Raw genomic sequence first — 19,993 nt, forward strand, 5'->3', positions numbered from 1 at the left:
CCCCTTCCCTTCCCTTTCCTTCAGGGTCCCAAAGGATGAGGAAATGCACACAGCACACTGCAATGCCCCAAACCTGGGAATCCCACCCCTCCTGCTGGCTGCTCCAGCTGATTCATCTCCCCTGCAGCTCTTCCCTTCTCCATCAACAGGCAGGAGGAGGAGGAAGCAAGGCAGAAACAGATCTTTCCTGCCTATGGATACAGATGGCCACGAGTGCAGGGGACAAACTCATCTCTGCAGCTGCCACACCAGAACTTGGAGCACCAAGTTCTGCTGAGCCACTGAGGAAGCAGAGTCCTGATGGACTGAAACACAGCTGGGAGGAGGAATATGCACAGTGAGAGGAGCTAGGGCTCCACTGCCTCCAAAGCTACTGAGCTAGAGACTGCACACACACATCAAACTGGAAATGCAATTAAAATGTGCTTGGCATGAAGACAACACAGGCACCCAGGGCACAGTGCCCTGAACCGTTTATCATCAATTGTCCTAAACCAGGTTTGGCCAGGAACATTCCCTGCTTGAGACACAGGAGACCTTTACTGCAATTTTCAGGGGGAGCCACAGACATCATACCAGACAAATTACTGACTGGAGGCAGCTCAGAGTTGTCAGCCCTTTCATTTCTTGCCTTGGCCATCCCCTGGTAACTTCACAAAGATTTTCCTCCAGAGAATAACCACACACATGCCTTGCAACATGTGCATTCAGAAGGGCAATATACCACTATAAAGGGCATACTCTAAAAATGGAAAGCTGTGTTTAACTCCAGTCTGTCTAGAACTGCATGTGAAGTAAGAATCTATTTTTTTCCAAATCTGACTAACTAGGTAAAATTTTACTCTTGGAGGGAAAACACATCACAGACAGTTCTGTTCACTAGTGGCAGAAACAAAGTCATTAACTGAACACTGCTTAACTTGCTCCCAGAAGGATAGAGGAACTTGCAGTGGATATAGTGGACATCCACATCCATACACAGGCATTAAATAAGAAGTCCCATCCTGTCAAGCACCAATAACTTCCTTCCCTGGCCAGGTCCATCCTCTTCCCAAGTAGTTTATAGGAGAGGTTGCTCCCTAAGAGCTTCAGCCTCAGTCCTGAGTGACCTGGGTCCTCTAGGGCCACACAGGAATTTCTCTAATGAACTAAGCAATCAAATCTCTCATAGCAGTTCCAAACCACTTTTTCCACAAATCAACCACAAAAGAACTTCAAGAAGCACAGGGAAGGTACCTGTGGCTTTAAGGACCAAAGAAAGGTCTCCTTTGCAGTCACAATTCTTAACAAAATGCATTGAGACTTATTCCACATTTTTCTTGAACTAGAACAACTAAAGATTAAACTCTTAACAAAGATAGATCATTAAAAAAAGTAAGAGCTGGCAGAACACAGCTAAATGACAAGAACCACTGCTCTGGATTAGTGATAGTTAATCCAAAACATGGAGGGGAAAAAAAAGCAAAAAGGCTTAGAGAATTTGATCTTGCAAGTTAAAACAATCTATATATACACATGGTTTACAAACCAAGCAATTTATTCCAAGAATAGAAATGAAATATGGGTCACTTCTGGATTCTTAATCAAAAGACTGTAGTACTCCTGTTAGCAGACTTAATCTGGGATTCAATTTATTTAGACCAAGTGATCAATCTGGAACCAAACAGAAAGCTTCTCCCATGCTGTGCACAGCCCTGCCAGAAGCTGTGTGGTGACAATCTTAACTTACATTTATCAAGACCTCAGGCAGTAGATTTCATTAGAAAAAAAATAGGGGTAAGATGCAGGATTAGTGTAAACTACAGCTTTGCTGTAGAAGTATGAATCATTGAAAGGTGAAAATAAGTTCAAGATAGCTGTCTCATTTGGTTTCCAAGGAAAAGTCTCAAATTTGAGCTGCTTTTTTAAGCAACTGGCACAACATTGAATAAAAATATAGACAGTTGCTAATAAAATACAACATTCAATAAAGTAGAAAAGGGTTATTTCCTTCAAGGACCTGAACAGAGACTAGAACAATTGAATAGCTTTCCCTGGTTCTGCACAGTCTGCTTCCATTTCTACACACCTTGATAAAAATGAGACACCCAGTGAGCCTCTGTTCCCAGGACACAATCCTCATCCTCAGCAGTGGGAAAACAGCACTCACACCATTCATCAGGGCAGGTTCACCCTCCCTGATCTCCACCCCAGCTCATCCCAGCCTGGCTCCTGCAGCCATGCAATTCCTTGGTCTCAGCTAAGAATCAGCAAAGACAAACTTCTTAGTCAAAAGCCCAAATAGCAATAAAATAAGGGGAGGCAGGAGAGTGACCAAGTCATCTGCCAAAAGCGTGACACTCAGGGAAAGTGAAGGGCCTCCATGTGACCTAGTGCCACGCTATGAACCTGTATGCTCTGTCTCTAAATAAAAATATAGAAATATCATCACTCCTTTTACTGACAATACTGATTGTTCAGCACCTTCCACCACCCCACAGGCTTCAGGAATATTTTGGAAAATTTCAACAGCATAATGGGATTCATCCAGATGAACGTTTCCTCTGAGGAAATGCACGCTCACTGCTAATGAAAGCAAATTAACTGGGGGAAGTGTGTGTCCATGTGGGAGGGGAATATATTGTTTTCACCACCACTGCTGAAGATTCTCATTCTCCTAGCAAGAACAGAACTGCTTGCAAACCAGCCACCTCCTTTGACTGAAACTTTCTCAGCTCTAGCCTGAAAAGGCCCCCTGTGGTCCCCTTCACATGGCCACAGCACAGCCCCATTCAGAGCCCTCTCCCACAGTAACAGCATTCCTAGCAAGCAGGCAGGCCCTTCTGGTCACATCTTGCTGTTTTCTCAAATGTCAATTCAATCTCCCCTCATGCAAAAAGAAAAAGAAATGAAAAAAAAAAAAAAAAGAAAAATAGTTTTACTTGCCTGAACATCAAAGTCTGGAAGGAGGCGAGTGATGGCCTGTGAAGAGATTTGAAAACATTAATGGAAGTAACTTGCAGCTATAGAAATCTATGCTTGGATATGTGTTCAAGCCCCCCAGTTCTGCAGCTGAGAGCACTCTCTGTCCATTCAATGAAAGCTCTTCTGACCAGCATCAAAATTCACCCAAGAGCTTTTAAAGCCACTAATCATGGAGAAATGAAAGCAGTAAAATACTAGATTACAGACCAGCAAAATGAAGGCCAAAAGCTGCTGCATCCTCAGTTATTGTTAAATCTCTGAGCAATACATCCACAAGGAGCGGTAAAACTGAACTTTTCTGCATCACTTATTGTAGCCATGGGACAGCCAACAGCCTCAGTCCTGCCTGGGGTGGGAAGTCTCAGTTCAAAAATGCACTGAACACTTGGAACTCAGTTAAGCAGTCATTACTGGCACTTGGTTCTGTGATGTGGAAAGTGGGAAGGGTTTTATTCCAGCCAAAATCAATCATTGCAGTGTTTGGGAAGCAGGCTGGACACACAGAGGTCCATTCCACCCTGTCACCTGCCATAGCTGCCACTGACAATCTCCTGCACCTGTCAAGGGTCTCCACCAGGAAAGAAGTTAGGTGACAAACGTCCCCACCTCCCCAAGGCTTATAGCTTCAAAGGAGGAAATGTCTTCTAGTTAGCTCCTTTTGTTAAGGGAGAAGAAAGGAGTCAAACTCTTATTTCCACTGGAGAAAGAAAATAGAGGGAAGAGCAGCCAAGCAAACACTTTGCAGCATAAAGTGCAAAAGGCCAAAGCTTGAAAAATAATATTGAGTTAAAAAGGAAAGCTTAGAATCTTGGCAAGAAGGTTACTCAGCCTCAGAAACCCAGATAAAGTAAGGACAGATGTCAGAAGCACCACAGCTGCTTTCTTAGGGACCCTCAAACATTGCAGTACAAACTGTAATTCTCAATTGTAACTTTTAGGCAAAGTCTTGGACATGTAAACAACTACCTAAGATCTAAGTGAGCAGAAATAATTTTGCACAGCCTTAGCTTTCTGTGTTCCACTCTCACTGTATTGTTGGTCTCATGATCTTTTAAACAAAACATTTCAACCACTGTTGCTCCCATGGGATTGAGGGCTGAAAGGAATAAGTGTATTTGGCACCTGCATCAACAGCATATGAAATAAGGGTGATCATTGCTCAGGAACAAAGACTTGGTTGCAGCAGAAAGCCAAGCACAGCCAGCCAGGACACAACTCCAGAGAGTCTCACCCAATAATCCACTAAAAACCAGAGCCCTTGTTCATCTCAATATGTGCTGAGCATCCTTCAGGGCAACATTTCCACTTCCTCAAATCACTTCAACATCCTTCATCTATGTTAAAATGGCCAAACAGGAAAACAAACTCTGTCCTGGTTTCCTCTATACAGACAAAATTTAAGGTAACATCATGAACAAAAGCATATAGGGCTCCTTGTTAAGATTGCAATTTTTGGCCTATGAGGTACCAAAACCCAGGAAGTTAATCAGTATTTTAAGACATTTCTGAACTTTGAAGCAAAGATATTCCAGTACCAACAGAACTTCTGCTTAGAATCTGCTTTGCTTTGGTAGTTCTGAACAATATGGGCATTAAAAAGGGGTCTTAGTTTCTGAAAAGTTTGAGCACTGCATTCAGTGGTGTCCAAACAAGCTCTGCTTTCATGCAATGTCCTTGGCAAAGAGCTGTGTTTAAAGTTTCTCTAGCCATTTCACTGCAGTCACAAGTGGGAATTATTTTCTGAAGTGTTTACATAAAAGAGGGAGGGAATAAAAAAGAAAGCAGTAGATAGAGCAATGAATTCTAGTGCATAAGACCAGAAAAAACCAGCACATTTATATACATGATTGTCAAGAAAAAAAATAATTTGGAACAAGAGAAAATCTTAGTTTTGTTTCAACAAAACGTTGAGATGTTCCTTCACATATTACAGTGATTTTTTTGCCATGAACCTACCAAAGCACAGAATATGGATACCACTGAAGAGTTAGCCACTGAACCCAGATGTTGATAGTTTGGTTTTTTTTTTTTAAAAAGTCCAATAAAGAGTGGAAAGTAGTACAACAAGGGTAAAGAAAACAAAAAGACTAGGATGATGTTTCTGTGCTGCAAATCCAGTGGCTGCAACAGTCTGTGGGTTGCACACACCCAGCTGGCTGCAACTCATGGCTCAGTGCACTCAGGACAAGAGGGGGCTCAGCTCTACCTCTGGACTCAGCTGTGCCCAAAGGAAATGAAAAGGCTCTCTCTGAGAGAGGCAGCTGACAGAGCAAAGTCTGTCTTTACACTGAGAAATGTGTAGTTGTAGAGGTATGTACATGAGACTGCCCAATTGGCATCATTTGATACAGCTAAAAACATCCAGAACTGTCATTATTAAAAATGTCACCGTCATATTAAAAGAACAAAACCAAACAAAAACAAATAATTCAGGTCAGTTTTGCATTACTTAAAAAAAACAACCCAATGAACTATTCTTATTCCATCTCCAGTTTTTCTGTTCTTCCACACAATATGTTCAAAGCAATCTAAGAACACACATGCAGTTCCAAAAGCAGTCATGACAGAAAACACAGAAGTTCTGAAAAGCTTTAGATTAATTACCTCCTCCTTCTCCACCAGAGGTTTCACCTCTGCAAGGTGAGCATCCTGGAACTCTGTTGACATGGTCAGTAGCTGATATCTGCAAAGAGGAAAAGAGATTTGTTCTCAGCTTGCATCAAAGATCAACTACAGGAACAAGTAAAGATCCTGCTCCACCCAGCCCCCACAATGCCCCACTCTTTCAGGTTATAGTTTAAAAGACCTCTGCTAGAAGATTATAAATCTCTTGCAAAATGCCTCCCTGGTTTATTTATATACACACTCCTGCACAATATGAGATTAAAGAAATACTAAGGCTGCAAGATCAAAAAGAAGTTTGGCAGCTTCAAAGCAGAGAATGCTGAAGAAAACAGGGTAGGGACAGCAGAGAACCATGGAAACTGTCATTGCACAAGTGGAAGAAGACATAGCCAAATCTGCATGACTGCCTGTTGAAATGTGCTTGAACAGTTTCTGAAAACCTTTTTGTTTTTTCCAGTGTATGAAAGGCTCCTTCACTATTCCCCAGATTTTTACAGTGAGAAAATCAAACTGGACACCCATTAGCATCTTTTTATTGTCAGACTGATGTGCTCCATTCTTCAGGACAGATAAAAATCAGAGACTCCTTTAAGTGGACAAGGTTCATGCAATAATGCTTTTTTCAAGACTGTCAAAGGAAGGGACAAGACTGCTGTGTCCTGCTCTTGGACAGGACTGGCATTGTGATGTGCAGCCCTCAGCTGCAGAAGCTTAACTGGGAACCCAGACACAGCAAAGCCCAGCAGAGGTGATGGCCAAGGCAAACAGAGTCACAGGTCATGCTCAGGTGCAGAGCACCTTCTGCATTTCCCAGACTGGGAGTCATCTTCTCATTCCTTTGGCAAAGATAAGGGACCAGAGTCCCTTATCTTTGGAGAGAGAGGGCTGCTCCCTGTGAAGCTCCAAGGAATGACTAGGAGCAGTTCTCAAAAGAGATCCCAAAACTGCTGCAGCAGCAAACATGGAAGTCAAAGTCTATCTACTACATATCCTTTAGTCTGCTGGAGAAATGCACATCATATGGGGTTTAGGCATCTTAAATAAGTTTCCAATTTTGTACATCTACACAATTGTAAAACAAATTAAATATTTACTTCCTAAGAAAATTTTAGAATGGTCTCAAGTAAAGCATATGATTAAGCGCACTCAAAGCAAGCCAAAAGCCTGAAACATATTTAGGAATTATTGATTAAGTGTAACTGAACACATTTTAATTATTTTCTGAAAACAAGCATAGATGTACAAAACGTAATTTACATCGATTCTTTAAAGCATGATTCCCCATCTCCTGACTTAAATCTGATTTAAGCCCATCATGTTGTCTACATAAATGACCTGATGGCTCAGGAAGGGCTGTGAAGCCTGCAGGAGCATCCAGGCAGTGGCAGCAGCATTATTTCTCACTCTGCCCCATGGGTTAACTCAATGCACTTGTCCCTGGGCAAAGATGCTCTGGTGGCACTTTGCAGGACAGCTGGATGCTGCAGAAAGCCATGAAGGGACACACTCAGACAGAGTTAATGCTGGAAAAACATGGGTGTCCATTCACATTCAAATTTCTTTGGACTTTAGGAACTCTTCTTGCTAGCTAAGCAGTTTGGGAGATTTTAGGTAAAAATTAGACTGTGGATTTTAAGCTTAGAGAAATTTTTCAATTATTTGTTACACCACCAGTTGAGGCATGAAGACAGAACCAAAACTAACCCCACTGCCAGTGCTTTGTACTTCAGATTTACAAGATGACATCAGAGGTACTTTAACAATCAGGAGACTGAAGTGACTCTGATTCACCCTTTTCTCCAGGTTTTCCATTGTGTTTTGTCCATTACAAATTTTAATCATAAAGAATAAGCAGGAAAAAGAAAGGCAAAATTCTGAAAAAAAGCAAGTGATATTTTAGCAAACATTACATGTTTTTGTGATTACAGCCTTCTATGTAGTCTGCCATTCTACATGGTGGGCCATGGGAGACAGCAGAGAGGAAAAATAAATGCTGTTGCAATATTTGGAGACTGAAATAGTCATATGCAATTGCACCCAAGAGCTTTTTTTTTTCTTAATTCAGCAAGTTCTGTTAAGACAATTACCTTAATATTGCACCTAATTCTGCAATAGGGATTAGAAGTGCAAGAGATTTTTCTATTGTTTGCCCAAAGGTGAGGAGAGTAAGAAGGCAGGTCCCTTTAGTTTTCCAGTAAGAAGTTGCTCAGGGAACAAAGCCACGGCCACTGTATGTGGAATAGAGCTATTTACATGGGGTAGTTTTGGATTTTCAGGGACTCAGAGCATTGAATACAAATGAGCAAAAAAACTGTGCCAAAAAAGAACAAGATGGATGCTTTTTATAGCCTTAAAAACAATCCTGTTTTCACAATAGTTCAAAGTTGTTGCTCTGTGTTTCCGAAAGCGTCGGCATTAGGAAGTGCTGACCAGCAGATTGCACGACTGCCACCAAGCTTGCTGAACACAAGCCCTACCTTCACCAAGCTCTCACTTTTGGAAAGACACCATATCTTGGAGCCCCAGTGTTTTCAGATCAGGCATTTCCAAGCTCTGGGTTTTCCGTCTGTGCATCAGGAACACCTGAAACGCTCCTAGCGAGCGGCAACCTTGCGTCAAGGCGGGATAACAACACGCTGTTTGTTCACAAGAGCTGCCAAACAAAGCCCTGCTATCTGACAGCACTGTAAAAAACATCTTCTTTTCTAGGGAGAAAGATGGGGATGTGGCTTTGTACCACCCTTGTTCAGCACAAATTTTATACTTTCTAAATAGGTGCTTTGTGCTGCCCTCTGTTATGTGACAGAGCAGCTCAAAGCTAATGTAGCTGCATAACTCTCCTAAATAGATAACCATACAAGCATCCCTTTATGCACATTTCAAAGCACTTCCCTCACAGATGCCTTCCAAAGACAAAGTTCATTTATATCTGGAAGCAATAGTGTAAAGTTGCCAACTTGGAGAAAAACAACTTTTTTTCACTCTGCTTGGCCAATTCAGCCTGTGGAGAGGTCCCAAGTTCTCCTCTCCAGGACAAACCCCTACCACCAACCTGTACCCAGGTACCGGTCTTAAAATAATTATACTTTAAGAGAAAACTAAATGTTTAAACTATTTGAGATGGCAAAATGCTTTAAAAGTGATGGCATATCTATCTTTGCCAAGTAGTAGGAAAGGCATCAGACTCTAGGAAGCAAGGAAGATGTGGGGTAGGGTGAAGTCATCTGTGTTGGCTAATTTCATTCTATACCCCTTCCAGCCCAATCCCACTGCTCCAAAACCACTGCAGCAGCTAGCTCAGGAATTTCTATCAGGGGCCTGAATATTTTGATATTAAAAGTTCAGAATACATCCCCTCTCCCTCTGTGTCACTGCTAGAGGGACAATCACTGCTGCAGCCTTGTTTTGGTAGCAGAAGGTATAGGATAAATGTGCAGCCTGGCTTTGTATAACAGAGATCCCAGCAAAGAGGCCAAGAAGGCACCCATCAGGCCATTCTCAGACCCCAGCAATGACAAATACCAAACATCAGGTAATATGCATGTGTGTGACCAAAGTCCTTTCAAGCACAGAAGCAAAACAAGTTCCAAGATCTCCCATTTCAAACCTCCTGCTTCTGAAGGCACATGCAGGGCCGTCCAAGCTTGTGCCATGGGGTACATAATCAAACACAATGGCCTCACATCCATGAAGGGCCTGGGGACACTGCTACTGGCTCTACAGCATTTCTCTGCCCTCACACCCAACCATTTTTTTTATTAATATGCTGTCATAGAAAACAAAGAGCAACAAAAAGCTCCTGCCTGAGTTTCATAAGGAAGGCAATTTCCTCAAAACTGCTTGTTTAAACACTGGCAGCAGAGATTATTCTCCCTTTTAGTACTGGTGTGTAGAAGGGTAACCAGAGAATCTTGATGGCATTTTTATCTCTGCAGGCTGAGCAAGCAGGAGGGACAGCAATCACTTTTCATGGGGGATTAAATTCTCATGAGCATCAAATGGCAAAGAGGGAAACAGCTGTGGGCACTGAGGGTCCCAGATCCCAAGAACTGGTGTTGTTCTCTTTGGAGAGAGAGGGACCATATGAAACTTGTGCTGCAGAACCACAGGTGAAAGGTGTTTCCAAGGCTGTCACATCACTCTGCACTTTATCCCTTGAAAACTATGGGTGTCTTCTGCACTGTCACCAAAGAAGGTAGAAGGACAGGGGTGGCAGAGGTTTTGTGCACCTGTAGCAGCTCCCAGAACAATTATGCAAGAATGAGACAAGAACAGAGAGAGCTGAAATGCCTCCAAAGCTCTGAAAAAGTTGATTGGCAAATATCCACATCAAAAAACAAACCCAATCTCAGGCATCTGACAATGAGGGAAAGTTACTGTGATGTTCAAACAGCCTTTGAGCCTTCCACAGTCAATTAGACCTCTTCCAGTCATTAACAGTAAATGATGCAAACTGGCCTAACATAAACATGGTTACTGCAAACTGGAGGCAATCTTGGAAAAGAAAAAAACAAACCTAGTCTCCACTAAGCAGAGACTAAACAGAGATAAGTGCACAGCAAGACAAGACAGCTCACAGCCCCCATGTGTGGGTTTGGGCCATCATGCAACTCTAAGTGCAGTTTACATCTCAGGTATTTTATATCAAAGTTGACAAATTTAATCTTCCTGTTTGTGAACCAAATGATCCATCTGCAAGCATCCAAAGAGTTCATGCATGAGCATCTGCCCCCACTGTGCCCTGTTTAAACTCCTCTTTGTTACAGGCCTTGCATCACGAGGTCCTTTGTGCTCAGTTACTGCTTTTCTCTGCCATCGTTCCACACAATAAATTATGAAAGAGGTTTTACAGCAGTTCCACCCCTTTAAAAAAGGCAAATTACTTTTGACATTTAAGTTGGATCAGAACAAACATTTTGAGCAGGAAGTGCCAAAAGTTGAAGACGCTCAACTACCAGGGACTCTCCAGGCTTCCTTAGCCTCCGGTTACACATTATCTCCATTTGCAACTACAAGTTAATAACCTGAGACAAAGTTTCAAAGCAGAGCCCTTAAATAGCCTGAAGTTTCAAATGAGAAAAGGTCAGGAATCAAAGCATTAAACCAAATATTACGAAATTTTATCAGAGAACTGAAACAGTTGTGCTGCCTGGTGGTCTCCAGGTCACAGGTGTGATAGGTGTTCATAGGTGATGGCAGTCCTGGGAGCTCTATCACCTTGCTCTCTTCAAGCACAGGACACTGCTGATACTCAATGTCATTCCTTTTTTCTAACTGTTTTACTTTTATTTTCTTTCAACCCTGTTTGCGAGTTACTCCACCAGCAAGTTTTCATGAAGGCTCTAGTTGAAAATGAGAGCTGGCATCCAAGGGAAAAAAAACCCAAATGTGGGTTTTTAGGAGGATAATGTAGTATAACAGTGATTCTTTTCAAGCAAAAAAAAACAAGAAGAGCCTTAAGTTTTAACCATTTTTAACTTTACCCTTATGCTATGTGCTAACCAATCTGATTAGGAAATCAAAGCCTTTCAGCCAAGAACTCGAGCCCTGTGCCAGGGAACAGCTGGGTGAAGCTGCAGGGACAGAGCCAGCTGCTCTCCCAGCACAAAGGCACAGCTGGGGGCCACAGCATCCCCCAGCCCCACCTGCCAGCAGCTGGGACACCATCCTGCAGTGAGGGAAGAGATCCCCAGGCTCAGCTCCAGCACACCTCCCCTGGCTCATCTCCTCTCCTGCCATTGTCCCCAGTGCCCGAGGGACAGAGCTCAGCTGAGGCCACTCTGGGATCAGACACAGCCCTGAAACTGCCAGTCCATCACACCAGGGGCTGGTCACCACCCATGAACCCGGCTGGCAGCTGCACATGGAGAGCAGCACCAAAACACAGGAGCTGGAACAGCCCTTCTGCCTACCCCACAGATGTTGAGCAAGAAGATGTTGCAATACAGCTTGCACAACCCTCTCTGTGGGATGAGATGAAGAATGTTCCTTAGAAAGCTTGAGGTCCCTTCTGTGTTCCACAGGAGCAGAAGTTGGCTGTGAGAAGGGTTGGTGAGCTGGCCAAAGGACATCCCTGCTGTTCCCATGACCGCTTTGTACCCCCACGGAACCCATCACCACTTGGTACCCCTGCTGTCCCCATCACCACTTGGTACCCCTGCTGTGTACCCCCTCTCAATATAATGAGCAACTCTCTCTTCCTAGCTGGCAGGGAAATGGAAAGATTTCAATGCTTTAGGGCTTTTTCCTATTGTAGCAATCCCTAATGTTACCTACACTATAACATCACAGCTCCATGAGGGACAGATTACAAACCCTAATACAGTTCTCAAAAATTCAGGTTTACCTGAAACTGCCTTGGGTCACAGCTCTGTGACAAGTGCTTCTGTCTGATAATGCAGGGTAAGTTCAAGGCCAGGCTGGAGGGGGCTTGGAGCAACCTGGCCTAGTGGAAGAAAGGTTGGAAGCAGATCTTTAAACAAGACAGATCTGCCCATTCTCAGTGGTGCCAGTGTTGTGCTTTGGCTTTAAAGGGATCCAGGCCATGGGTGGCAGCACTGGAGGGTGGGAAGGATGAACAGCAATCTGCTGCTTTCCCAGGCTTTGTTTCCTCACACCCACCCTGCCAGCCAACCTGTCCCTTCCACTGCCCCAGCACCCTTCTCTGCATCCATCCCACTGCTCCTTCCACTGACCCGCACCAGGGTCTGAAACAAAGATTGAAGGTGATGCACTGACATAGGACCTGGCACCTGCTCTGCCCTGGGGTGTTGGGCTCTGGGGGCAGAGGAAATAACAGAGATGTTATGAGGGGGCAGAGATGGATTAGGTATTTCATAACATGGAAGACACAGCTCCTGCCACAAAGATTACAGTCTAAACAGACAAGAAAAAAGCCATTGTTCCTGCAGCTCACAGTGTCAGGACATGCTCCCTGCCCCCTCTGTTTCAATCTGCCATGCTCTAACAGCCCAGAGCTGCTGCCCAGCTGCAGCCGCTTCTGCAAGTGGGTGGTGCTGTCAAAGTTAGAGGCAGAAACACACTGAGATTATTCCAGAAGGGAGAGGCTCACAGTATACTCAGAGATGAGGAATGCTGTCTGGCTCTCTAGGCTGCACCCTCACAAGATTATAGTGGAGTATTTTTATATATTTTGCATTGTCATATTGATGTTGCAATGACGAGGACTTAGGTTACAAAGCATCACAGCTAAGGTTGATGAAATTTCTTAATTTACATTTATTCATGAGGTTGTACTATACAGGTTGCAGCTTCAGAGTGCATAGGCGACTTGTTCTACCACCTATTCAAATTGCTTGGTCATTGCTATTACAAGTTCTTTCTAACCCCTGCCAAAATGTCTGGGCTGAAGTTTTCCATGATGAGTGCATGAGGATTTTTGCTTGTTTGTTGAGCAGAAAAGTATAACTTATGGATATTATTCTGTTCCCATGCATAGCCAGTTCTCTTTTCTAGGATGAACTTTAGCCTTCTAGAGCTTAATGTGAACTCAAACTTTGCACAAATGGCCATTGTGTTAAGACATATCTTTCATTCTTCCCAAGCAAGTCCCTTTATAAAATTACCCAAATGTAAGCATTTTCACATGCTGAATTATGTGGGACTACATCTGGGCAAAAGTCTTTCACTGCCTGCAAGCATCAGCACCCAAATATATAATATGATCTTCCCAAGGGCTGAGGACACAGCCTGTACCACAACAGGTGGCACTGGTGAGGAAGGGTCTAAATCAGCACCATCCAGAACCAGAATATTCCTTGCTTCTCAAAATAAGCCTGTTCAAAACCCTTCAAAGTGAGCAAAAGACAATTCACCATCCTCTGCTGACTTATTTCAAAGCCTTACCTATCTACACTCCAGGTTAGTGCCCATCACAGGCAGAGAACTTTCTTATCACTTTCCAGGCTGTGTTTACAAGAAGGGTTGGAGTTATACATGTCCAAGCTTTTATATAGCATTGGGATTTTACATAAAACTTCATAAAATCCATAGTGTTTCAGATGGGAAAAAACGTGATGCTCTTAAACTGAATCATCTAGGAAAGAAAATATAAAAGGTCATCATAAAATTCTGCAGTGCTTCTACTGCATTATTAGTCCCATAGCCCAAAACGCCTCGCCTTTTCAAAGGATAAAAATACATCTTAAAATTTAGCAGGGATATGTTACAGCACATGCAAAGCATGTTTAGAGCACTCCAGAACTATGGCAGTAGGAAAATTACACCATTTGACAAGGTGCACATGATCTTCCTGAAGGAAGCAACACAAAAACCCACAGCAAGAGCAATCCTTCCTTCCTTAACAGTGCATTTGCCATCTGGATGTCTGTTTACTGTGTTCACAAATAAAAGTTCCTTTGAAAGTTGCATCCTACTTTGCTGGTTACTCTTCCATTACAGATTATGCCCACTAGTAAACACACTAGCAGATTTTTTGTCATATTGCCTCCACCTGCAGAGTCTTCACGAGGGCATTAGAGTTGAAAATCCTTATTAATTAGTTTGTGCTTCCTAAAATTCAGAATTTCTGTAAGAAAAGTCATGCTGTAAACATGGTGAAATGGCAAGGACAGAAAAGCCACACACATACACAAAACAGCCAAGGAATGGTTGAAAGCAAATGGAACGATTTGTTTTGCAGTGAGTTGGGTTTTCATGCTGCACTAAGTCCTAATGTTTGGTGCTTCCAAACATTTCTGCATCATCTGTACAGGTCTAGCAGACTGGCCCTACATATCCATGGTAGAAAATAAGCTGAAAAAGCTACACTTTCAAAGCTATACTTAGGTCAGGCAGGAAGCAGCCAGTTGATGGCTTTGAAAAGTGGTGAACAACCAGTTCTAAAAACAGGTCTTGAAAAGGAAGATCCATATTGACTAACTTCCAGCTACCACGAGAAAAACCTTGACAGATGAAAAAGATATATTAAAATTTTGACAACTAACTGAAAGGAAGCAGCCCCAAACCCAGAAGAAACATAGGAAACGTGATCAGCCACACAAAATAAGACCAGCAAAACTGACACACATCCTGCTTAGTACAAAGAGATACAGCTGTGGAAAATTTCCTCAGCACAGGCAGTCCAGCTGTGCATCAGCAAGCACACCATGGAACACCTCTGCATGGAGAACACCTCCTCTGACAACAAACTCCTGGGCATTATCCAAAGGCAACACTCTCTTGCCAGCTGGGAAACAAAATAGGCCTGAACCTGCAGCAGCCCTGAGACAAAAACTAAACTCATCTCCCTCATCATCCAACATAGGAGCTTGCACGTTCAAGTCTGACACTTGGACAATTTCAGGCTTTCCTTTTTTCTGTACTCCACAGTTGCTGTTCTGGATTAAATGCCAGATAATGGTACTGATTCCCATGGGCTCTCAGTCCTGGGATTAATTATGTCATAGTAACACTTCAATGATACATGAACACATTCAGGAAAAGCTCTAAATGGCTCCTTACTGCTGCTTAAAAACCACAGCTAGAGGAAATTACTGGTAGGGATTACCTCACACTAGCTGTCCCTCACTGAAGTCACCCAGGGCTCTGGAAGTGACACAGATGAGGAAAAAAGCTGCCCCCATTTGATAGAAATACCAAGTTCAATAGCCATTATACCCACAGCCATTGATTTCCAGGATGTCTAACCCAGATTTTAGTCATCCACAGGAACACACACCACTGAACCTGAAAATGGGTTTGCTTTACTCTTAGTCTTTGAAACAGTTGCAGAACGTTTCCCCTAACTTTCCAGTAGTAGCAAGTAATTTACTGGGAACTTTTGGGACAAAGCTTTTGACAGGAGGCAGAGGCGTGACTGCTGATCCTGGACCTGAGCAAGCTGATCTAGTGGCAGAGGGGGTGGAACCAGAGGGTTTTAAGGTCTCTTCCAATCCAAGCCCTTTATGATTTTATGATGAGCTACTGAAACTGGAGATCAGCCCCCACCTAACTGTCCAGGGAAATTCTCCAGAGACAGCTCCAGGGACAGCACCATCCTGCTTTAGGCAAACATTGAAATTCACACCTAGAGCTGAAGCCAAGGGCAGTCTAAGTGCAGTGCCATCTTTTTAGCAACACAATGACAGGAAAAATTGGGATATTCTGTACTTCTGTATTTCTAAGTGCTGTGACTGAACTTGAAAGTTAGTTCTAAAAAGTCATCTGGAGGTCTTACTTCATCTCCAGAACCAGTATTTCATCCTTGTTAATGCTAAGCAGTTGCATTTCCTGTATATGGGAAGGTTTTCCTGACCAAACCATGGCACTTAGAGAAAGTCACTCATGTTGTCATTGCTGTGACTGAGCTGCTCCAGGCCATTGCTTGCCCAGGCTCTGCTCTCCCTGACAGCAAACAGGCTTTGCTGCCTTAAGCTTCCAGCTGTGCACATGATGTAAACATTGCTGATCCACCACAATCAGAATTTGTATTATTTTTGAGAGTCTCGCAGTTCCTGCTCATGTTCTGAAGAGCTTCAAGGCAACTTCACCCCTTCTGTATCTTTTCTTTTACTCTGTCTATTTTGAGACAATAAAAGCAGGAAATGTCTCATTATATATATGCTCTGTGTTTTGTGCTCTAATGAGGTAAGTGAAAAACCAGTATTTTCTGTGGGAAGCTGGAAGTTTGTCAAAATCTCTTAAGCTGCTCATGAGAAGTTTTATGTTGCACTTCAGTCAAAGAAATTAATCACTTAGGCTTAAAAATCTGAATTAAAGAATTTTCTCCCAACACTTCACTGCTAATCTCACCTGAACTACAAGAGCAAATTACTTAATTGCCTTATAACTACCTCTAAGGATCAGATTCCCTTGCCAAAGTGTTCCAAAAGGTGCCCTGTAATCTCCCCACATAATTGTCATAGTCCAAAAAGGAATATCCAAAGAGCAGAGTACCTCCCACTAGAGGAAAGACAATAGGGGAATCCTGCTGGTTTTACTGAGCATTCATACAATCTACCCAGATGGTCTGCCACAGTTTTAGTTTAGTATAAAAAAAGCCATTGTGGAAGGCACAAAGTGAAAACCTTAAGAGTTTGTTTTCTGGTAGCCCAGGTGCTGGTTCCCAAACACAGGCAGTGCCTGTGGCAGCTCCCTCAGCACAGGGTGACACTTCTTTGGCTTTGCTTAATTCTCTGGACACCTGACACTTTGACATCTCTATCCTGCTGTCATCTGGGTAAAGAGGCCAATGAATGCAGGAAATAATCACACAAACCCTTCTTTCTATGGGAAGCAAATGCAAACCCGAGCTTGTCTAGACCTTTCTTGCCCAGTCTGGTTCAAGGTCAGTCACCTTGCAGTGCCCATTCTCAGGGGAAGAGCTCATCTCCTTACAAGAGTATGTAATGACAGGACAAGGGGGAATGGCTTTACGCTGAAAAAAGGTCAATTTTAGCTGGATATTGGGAAGAAATTCTTCACTGTGAGGGTGCTGAGGCATTGCCCAGGGAAGCTGTGGATGCTCCATCCCTGAAAGTGTTCAAGGCCAGGCTGGATGGGGCTTTGAGCAGCCTGGTCTAGTTGAAGGTGTTCTTATCCATGGTAAGGGAATTGTAATAGATATTCTTTGAACAAAAACCATTTTGTGATTTCACAGTTCAGTACTTGTAGAAATGTTTAAAGTTTTTAAAGTTGAAATCAAACCCATTCAGTTTTCTGCTGCACGAGGAACTCAGACTCAGAAGCTGAGGCCTTCCAGGTCCCCTAACCATTATGCTGTGGCATCTGTTCAGTTTTTACTGAAAAATATTAGGTGTAAAAGCCAAACCCCAAGGAGTCCATCATTACTACATTAAAACCTGCTTTCACTGCATCTGTGTTTTCCATATCAAAACACACCAGGTCCTCCTGAACACGTTCATGAGTTACTCTTCTTTGAGGGCCTGGGACTCATTAGTACTCTGGGAACTGTACAGGCCCTAAAGAATCACAATTTGTGCTGCATCTACTCTGAGCTGTAGCATTTCATCTAAAGTCATTAAATTCTTGCTGCGCACAGAACATCATACAGCATTAGCTGCCTGCTGTTTACTCAAGTACCTGTGATAAAAACACAGTCATTCCATGCCAAACTACATTAGACTCTGGTTAAAAGACCACAAAATTAAAATAAACAACAGGAAAGAAATATCCACACACAAAAAAAACCCCCACTAACGAAAATACCAAAACCAAACCAAAACAGAAAAAGCCCCCTCCCCCCGCCAAAAAAATTTCCAAAACACAAAAATCAACCACCAAATACGTTCCCAGAGCCAAGTTCAAAGTGCACTGATTAATGCCAGTGGCTGAAGTTTTGATGTAAATTACACCTGTAACAGCAAGGCAGGCTCCTCAGATGTTTGCCTGAAGCACTTGATAGCTCCTCTTTACACTCATTTCCATTGCTTGCCCTCAACAGTGAGTTTTACAGCAGTTGTGTATCTTTGACACACTTCGATACACACCAAAAAAAGTTGACAAAAAGCCAGAAGAAAGCAAAACAATCAAAACACCATGCAGAGAACCTGGACAGAAAGCTTCAGGTTGTCTTTGACCTCTTCTACGTCATTACAAGCATATTTTCCAGGTTCAAAATACAGTTCCTATTTAAACCAGAGAAAGAAAATCATCAAAATAACATAGGCGAGAAATATTTCTATCTGAAGTCCTGTTTGGGGATGGGGTGCTAAGCAGGGCACTGTGATCTTTGTGAAACAGCGGGTTATGCAGTGAGCAGTGCCAACTTGCAAGTGTTTCATAGGAAAACTGAACCATGATGAAAAGCATCAACCAAAACCTCCTCCTTAGCAGAAGTGCAATCCCTCCTTTCCCCAAGCCCAGTGCACACAGTCCCACTCCCTTCAGGGGCTCTGAGCCCGGCAGCGCCCGGGGAACGGATGGCGAATTGTGCCTGTCACCACACGCGGTGATAAGAGCCCCGCTGAGACACAGAGCGGACCCCGAGTGCTGTCCGGGGCTCCAAACCCAGCACAGAGCTGCGAGAGCAGAGAAACGCGAGCAATCACCAGTGGTCAACTTCCTCAGAGAAAGTACGTGCCTTGGCTCCACAGCTGTTTTCCAGTCCATCCCATCCCACCCTGCTGCTCCCTGCCCGGGAGCCCGGAGCTCGGCAGCAGCATCCCGGGACGGGCCGAGGTCCGGCTGGGGGGATCGAGCCGCCGAGAGCCACCGCTGCCCCGGCACAGCCCTGCACCGGAGCCACGGGGAGAGGGGCTCCGTTCGAAGGGAAAGCGGGAGGCTGATGCAAAGATGCGAGCTCGAGGGGCTGCGAGGGCGGGTGAACGGAGGGGTGGAAAGACGAACGGGGCTCCCTTACCTACCGCTGTCCGTGCGCCGCCGCTGCCGCCCCGCGCTCCGGTGGCCGCCCGCGGCCCGGGGTGCATTTATAGCCCCTGCCCCGCCCGCCGGGCGGTGCCGCCGCCGCCGCCACCGCCACCGGCTCCGCCCGCCCCGCTCGCCCCGCCGGCCGCGGCGGCCGCTGTGCCCCCGTGCCCGGCCCGATGGGGAGCCCCGGTGTCGGCGGACAGCCCCGGTATCGGCGGGCAGCCCCGGTGTCGGCGGGCAGCCCCGACACCCACCGGAATCCCGGCCGCCCCTCCCTGGCCCCGGCGGAGTGGGCTCAGCGCTGACATCGCGCTCCCTGCGGGCTGGAGAGCCCCGTCCCGCTTTCCCCGTTAGCCGGGGCTTCCAGCAGTTCGGCCAGGAGAAGGGAATGTGTGCAAGGGCTTGCCCAAGGACCCAGCTGGCGCCTTGGGAAAGGCTGAGCTGAGAGAGGCGACAGCGGTGACCTGGCACAGGTGGTCTCGGTCCCAACTCCTACTACTTCTATGTGATATAAAGTCTATTTACCAGAGTTGCAAAATCTTATAGTCACACATTAAAATGATCACTAGGAAGGAACTGCAATTGCAGGGGGGAAAAATGCCTTTGCACATTTCTGGTGAGGTTCAGAGGGTGCAGCCGGTGCTGCAAGTGCTGAGTGAGTTTCCTAGTGAACAGCCCTTTGGCAAGAAGTGCAGCTAATCGTTTATTCCAAAAAAGAGGCCCTGGCCTGCTGAGCAAAGAGTGTCTCTGTACACACAGTTCTGTGTGCAGCCATCCGCCGAGAGGCGGGTTAAACTGTCACGGCCTCAGCTGCTTTTTCTGACTTTGCTGTAAAACACTCTTCCCCCAAGTGTGTGATTTCACTTAACAAACTTCACTTTTATGGCATGTTACTGTGACCCAAACACATGAAATCCACAGCATGTTGTCATTGCCCCTTATGAGATGGCCTGAAGAGGAAATCAGAAAATCCTCAAACTCTGAAACTCTGTTAAACTCTCAGCCTCTGTTTTCTCAGTTATATAATAAGGTTATTAACTTGAGTCTACAAAAG

At 44.4% G+C, this 19,993-nt stretch overlaps 1 protein-coding gene across 2 annotated transcripts in view; it reads right to left on the reverse strand.

The window, feature by feature from the left end:
- NDRG1 (N-myc downstream regulated 1) overlaps positions 1 to 19,065 on the reverse strand; it is a 40,256-nt gene extending 21,191 nt beyond the window's left edge. The window contains exons 1-3 of one of the 2 annotated variants that reach the window (XM_074557344.1): positions 18,932 to 19,065; positions 5,569 to 5,647; positions 2,926 to 2,961 (exon numbers count right to left, since the gene is read on the reverse strand). In XM_074557344.1, coding sequence (XP_074413445.1) covers positions 2,926 to 2,961; positions 5,569 to 5,631 — 99 coding nt within the window. In that variant the 5' untranslated portion in view covers positions 5,632 to 5,647; positions 18,932 to 19,065. The remainder of the gene's footprint in view (positions 1 to 2,925; positions 2,962 to 5,568; positions 5,648 to 18,931) is intronic. The other variant, XM_074557351.1, reaches the window with a different exon arrangement.
- Between the last annotated feature and the right edge of the window lie 928 nt (positions 19,066 to 19,993).

This window comes from Zonotrichia albicollis, chromosome 1, assembly GCF_047830755.1.
Source record: "Zonotrichia albicollis isolate bZonAlb1 chromosome 1, bZonAlb1.hap1, whole genome shotgun sequence".
Classification (NCBI taxonomy): domain Eukaryota; kingdom Metazoa; phylum Chordata; class Aves; order Passeriformes; family Passerellidae; genus Zonotrichia; species Zonotrichia albicollis.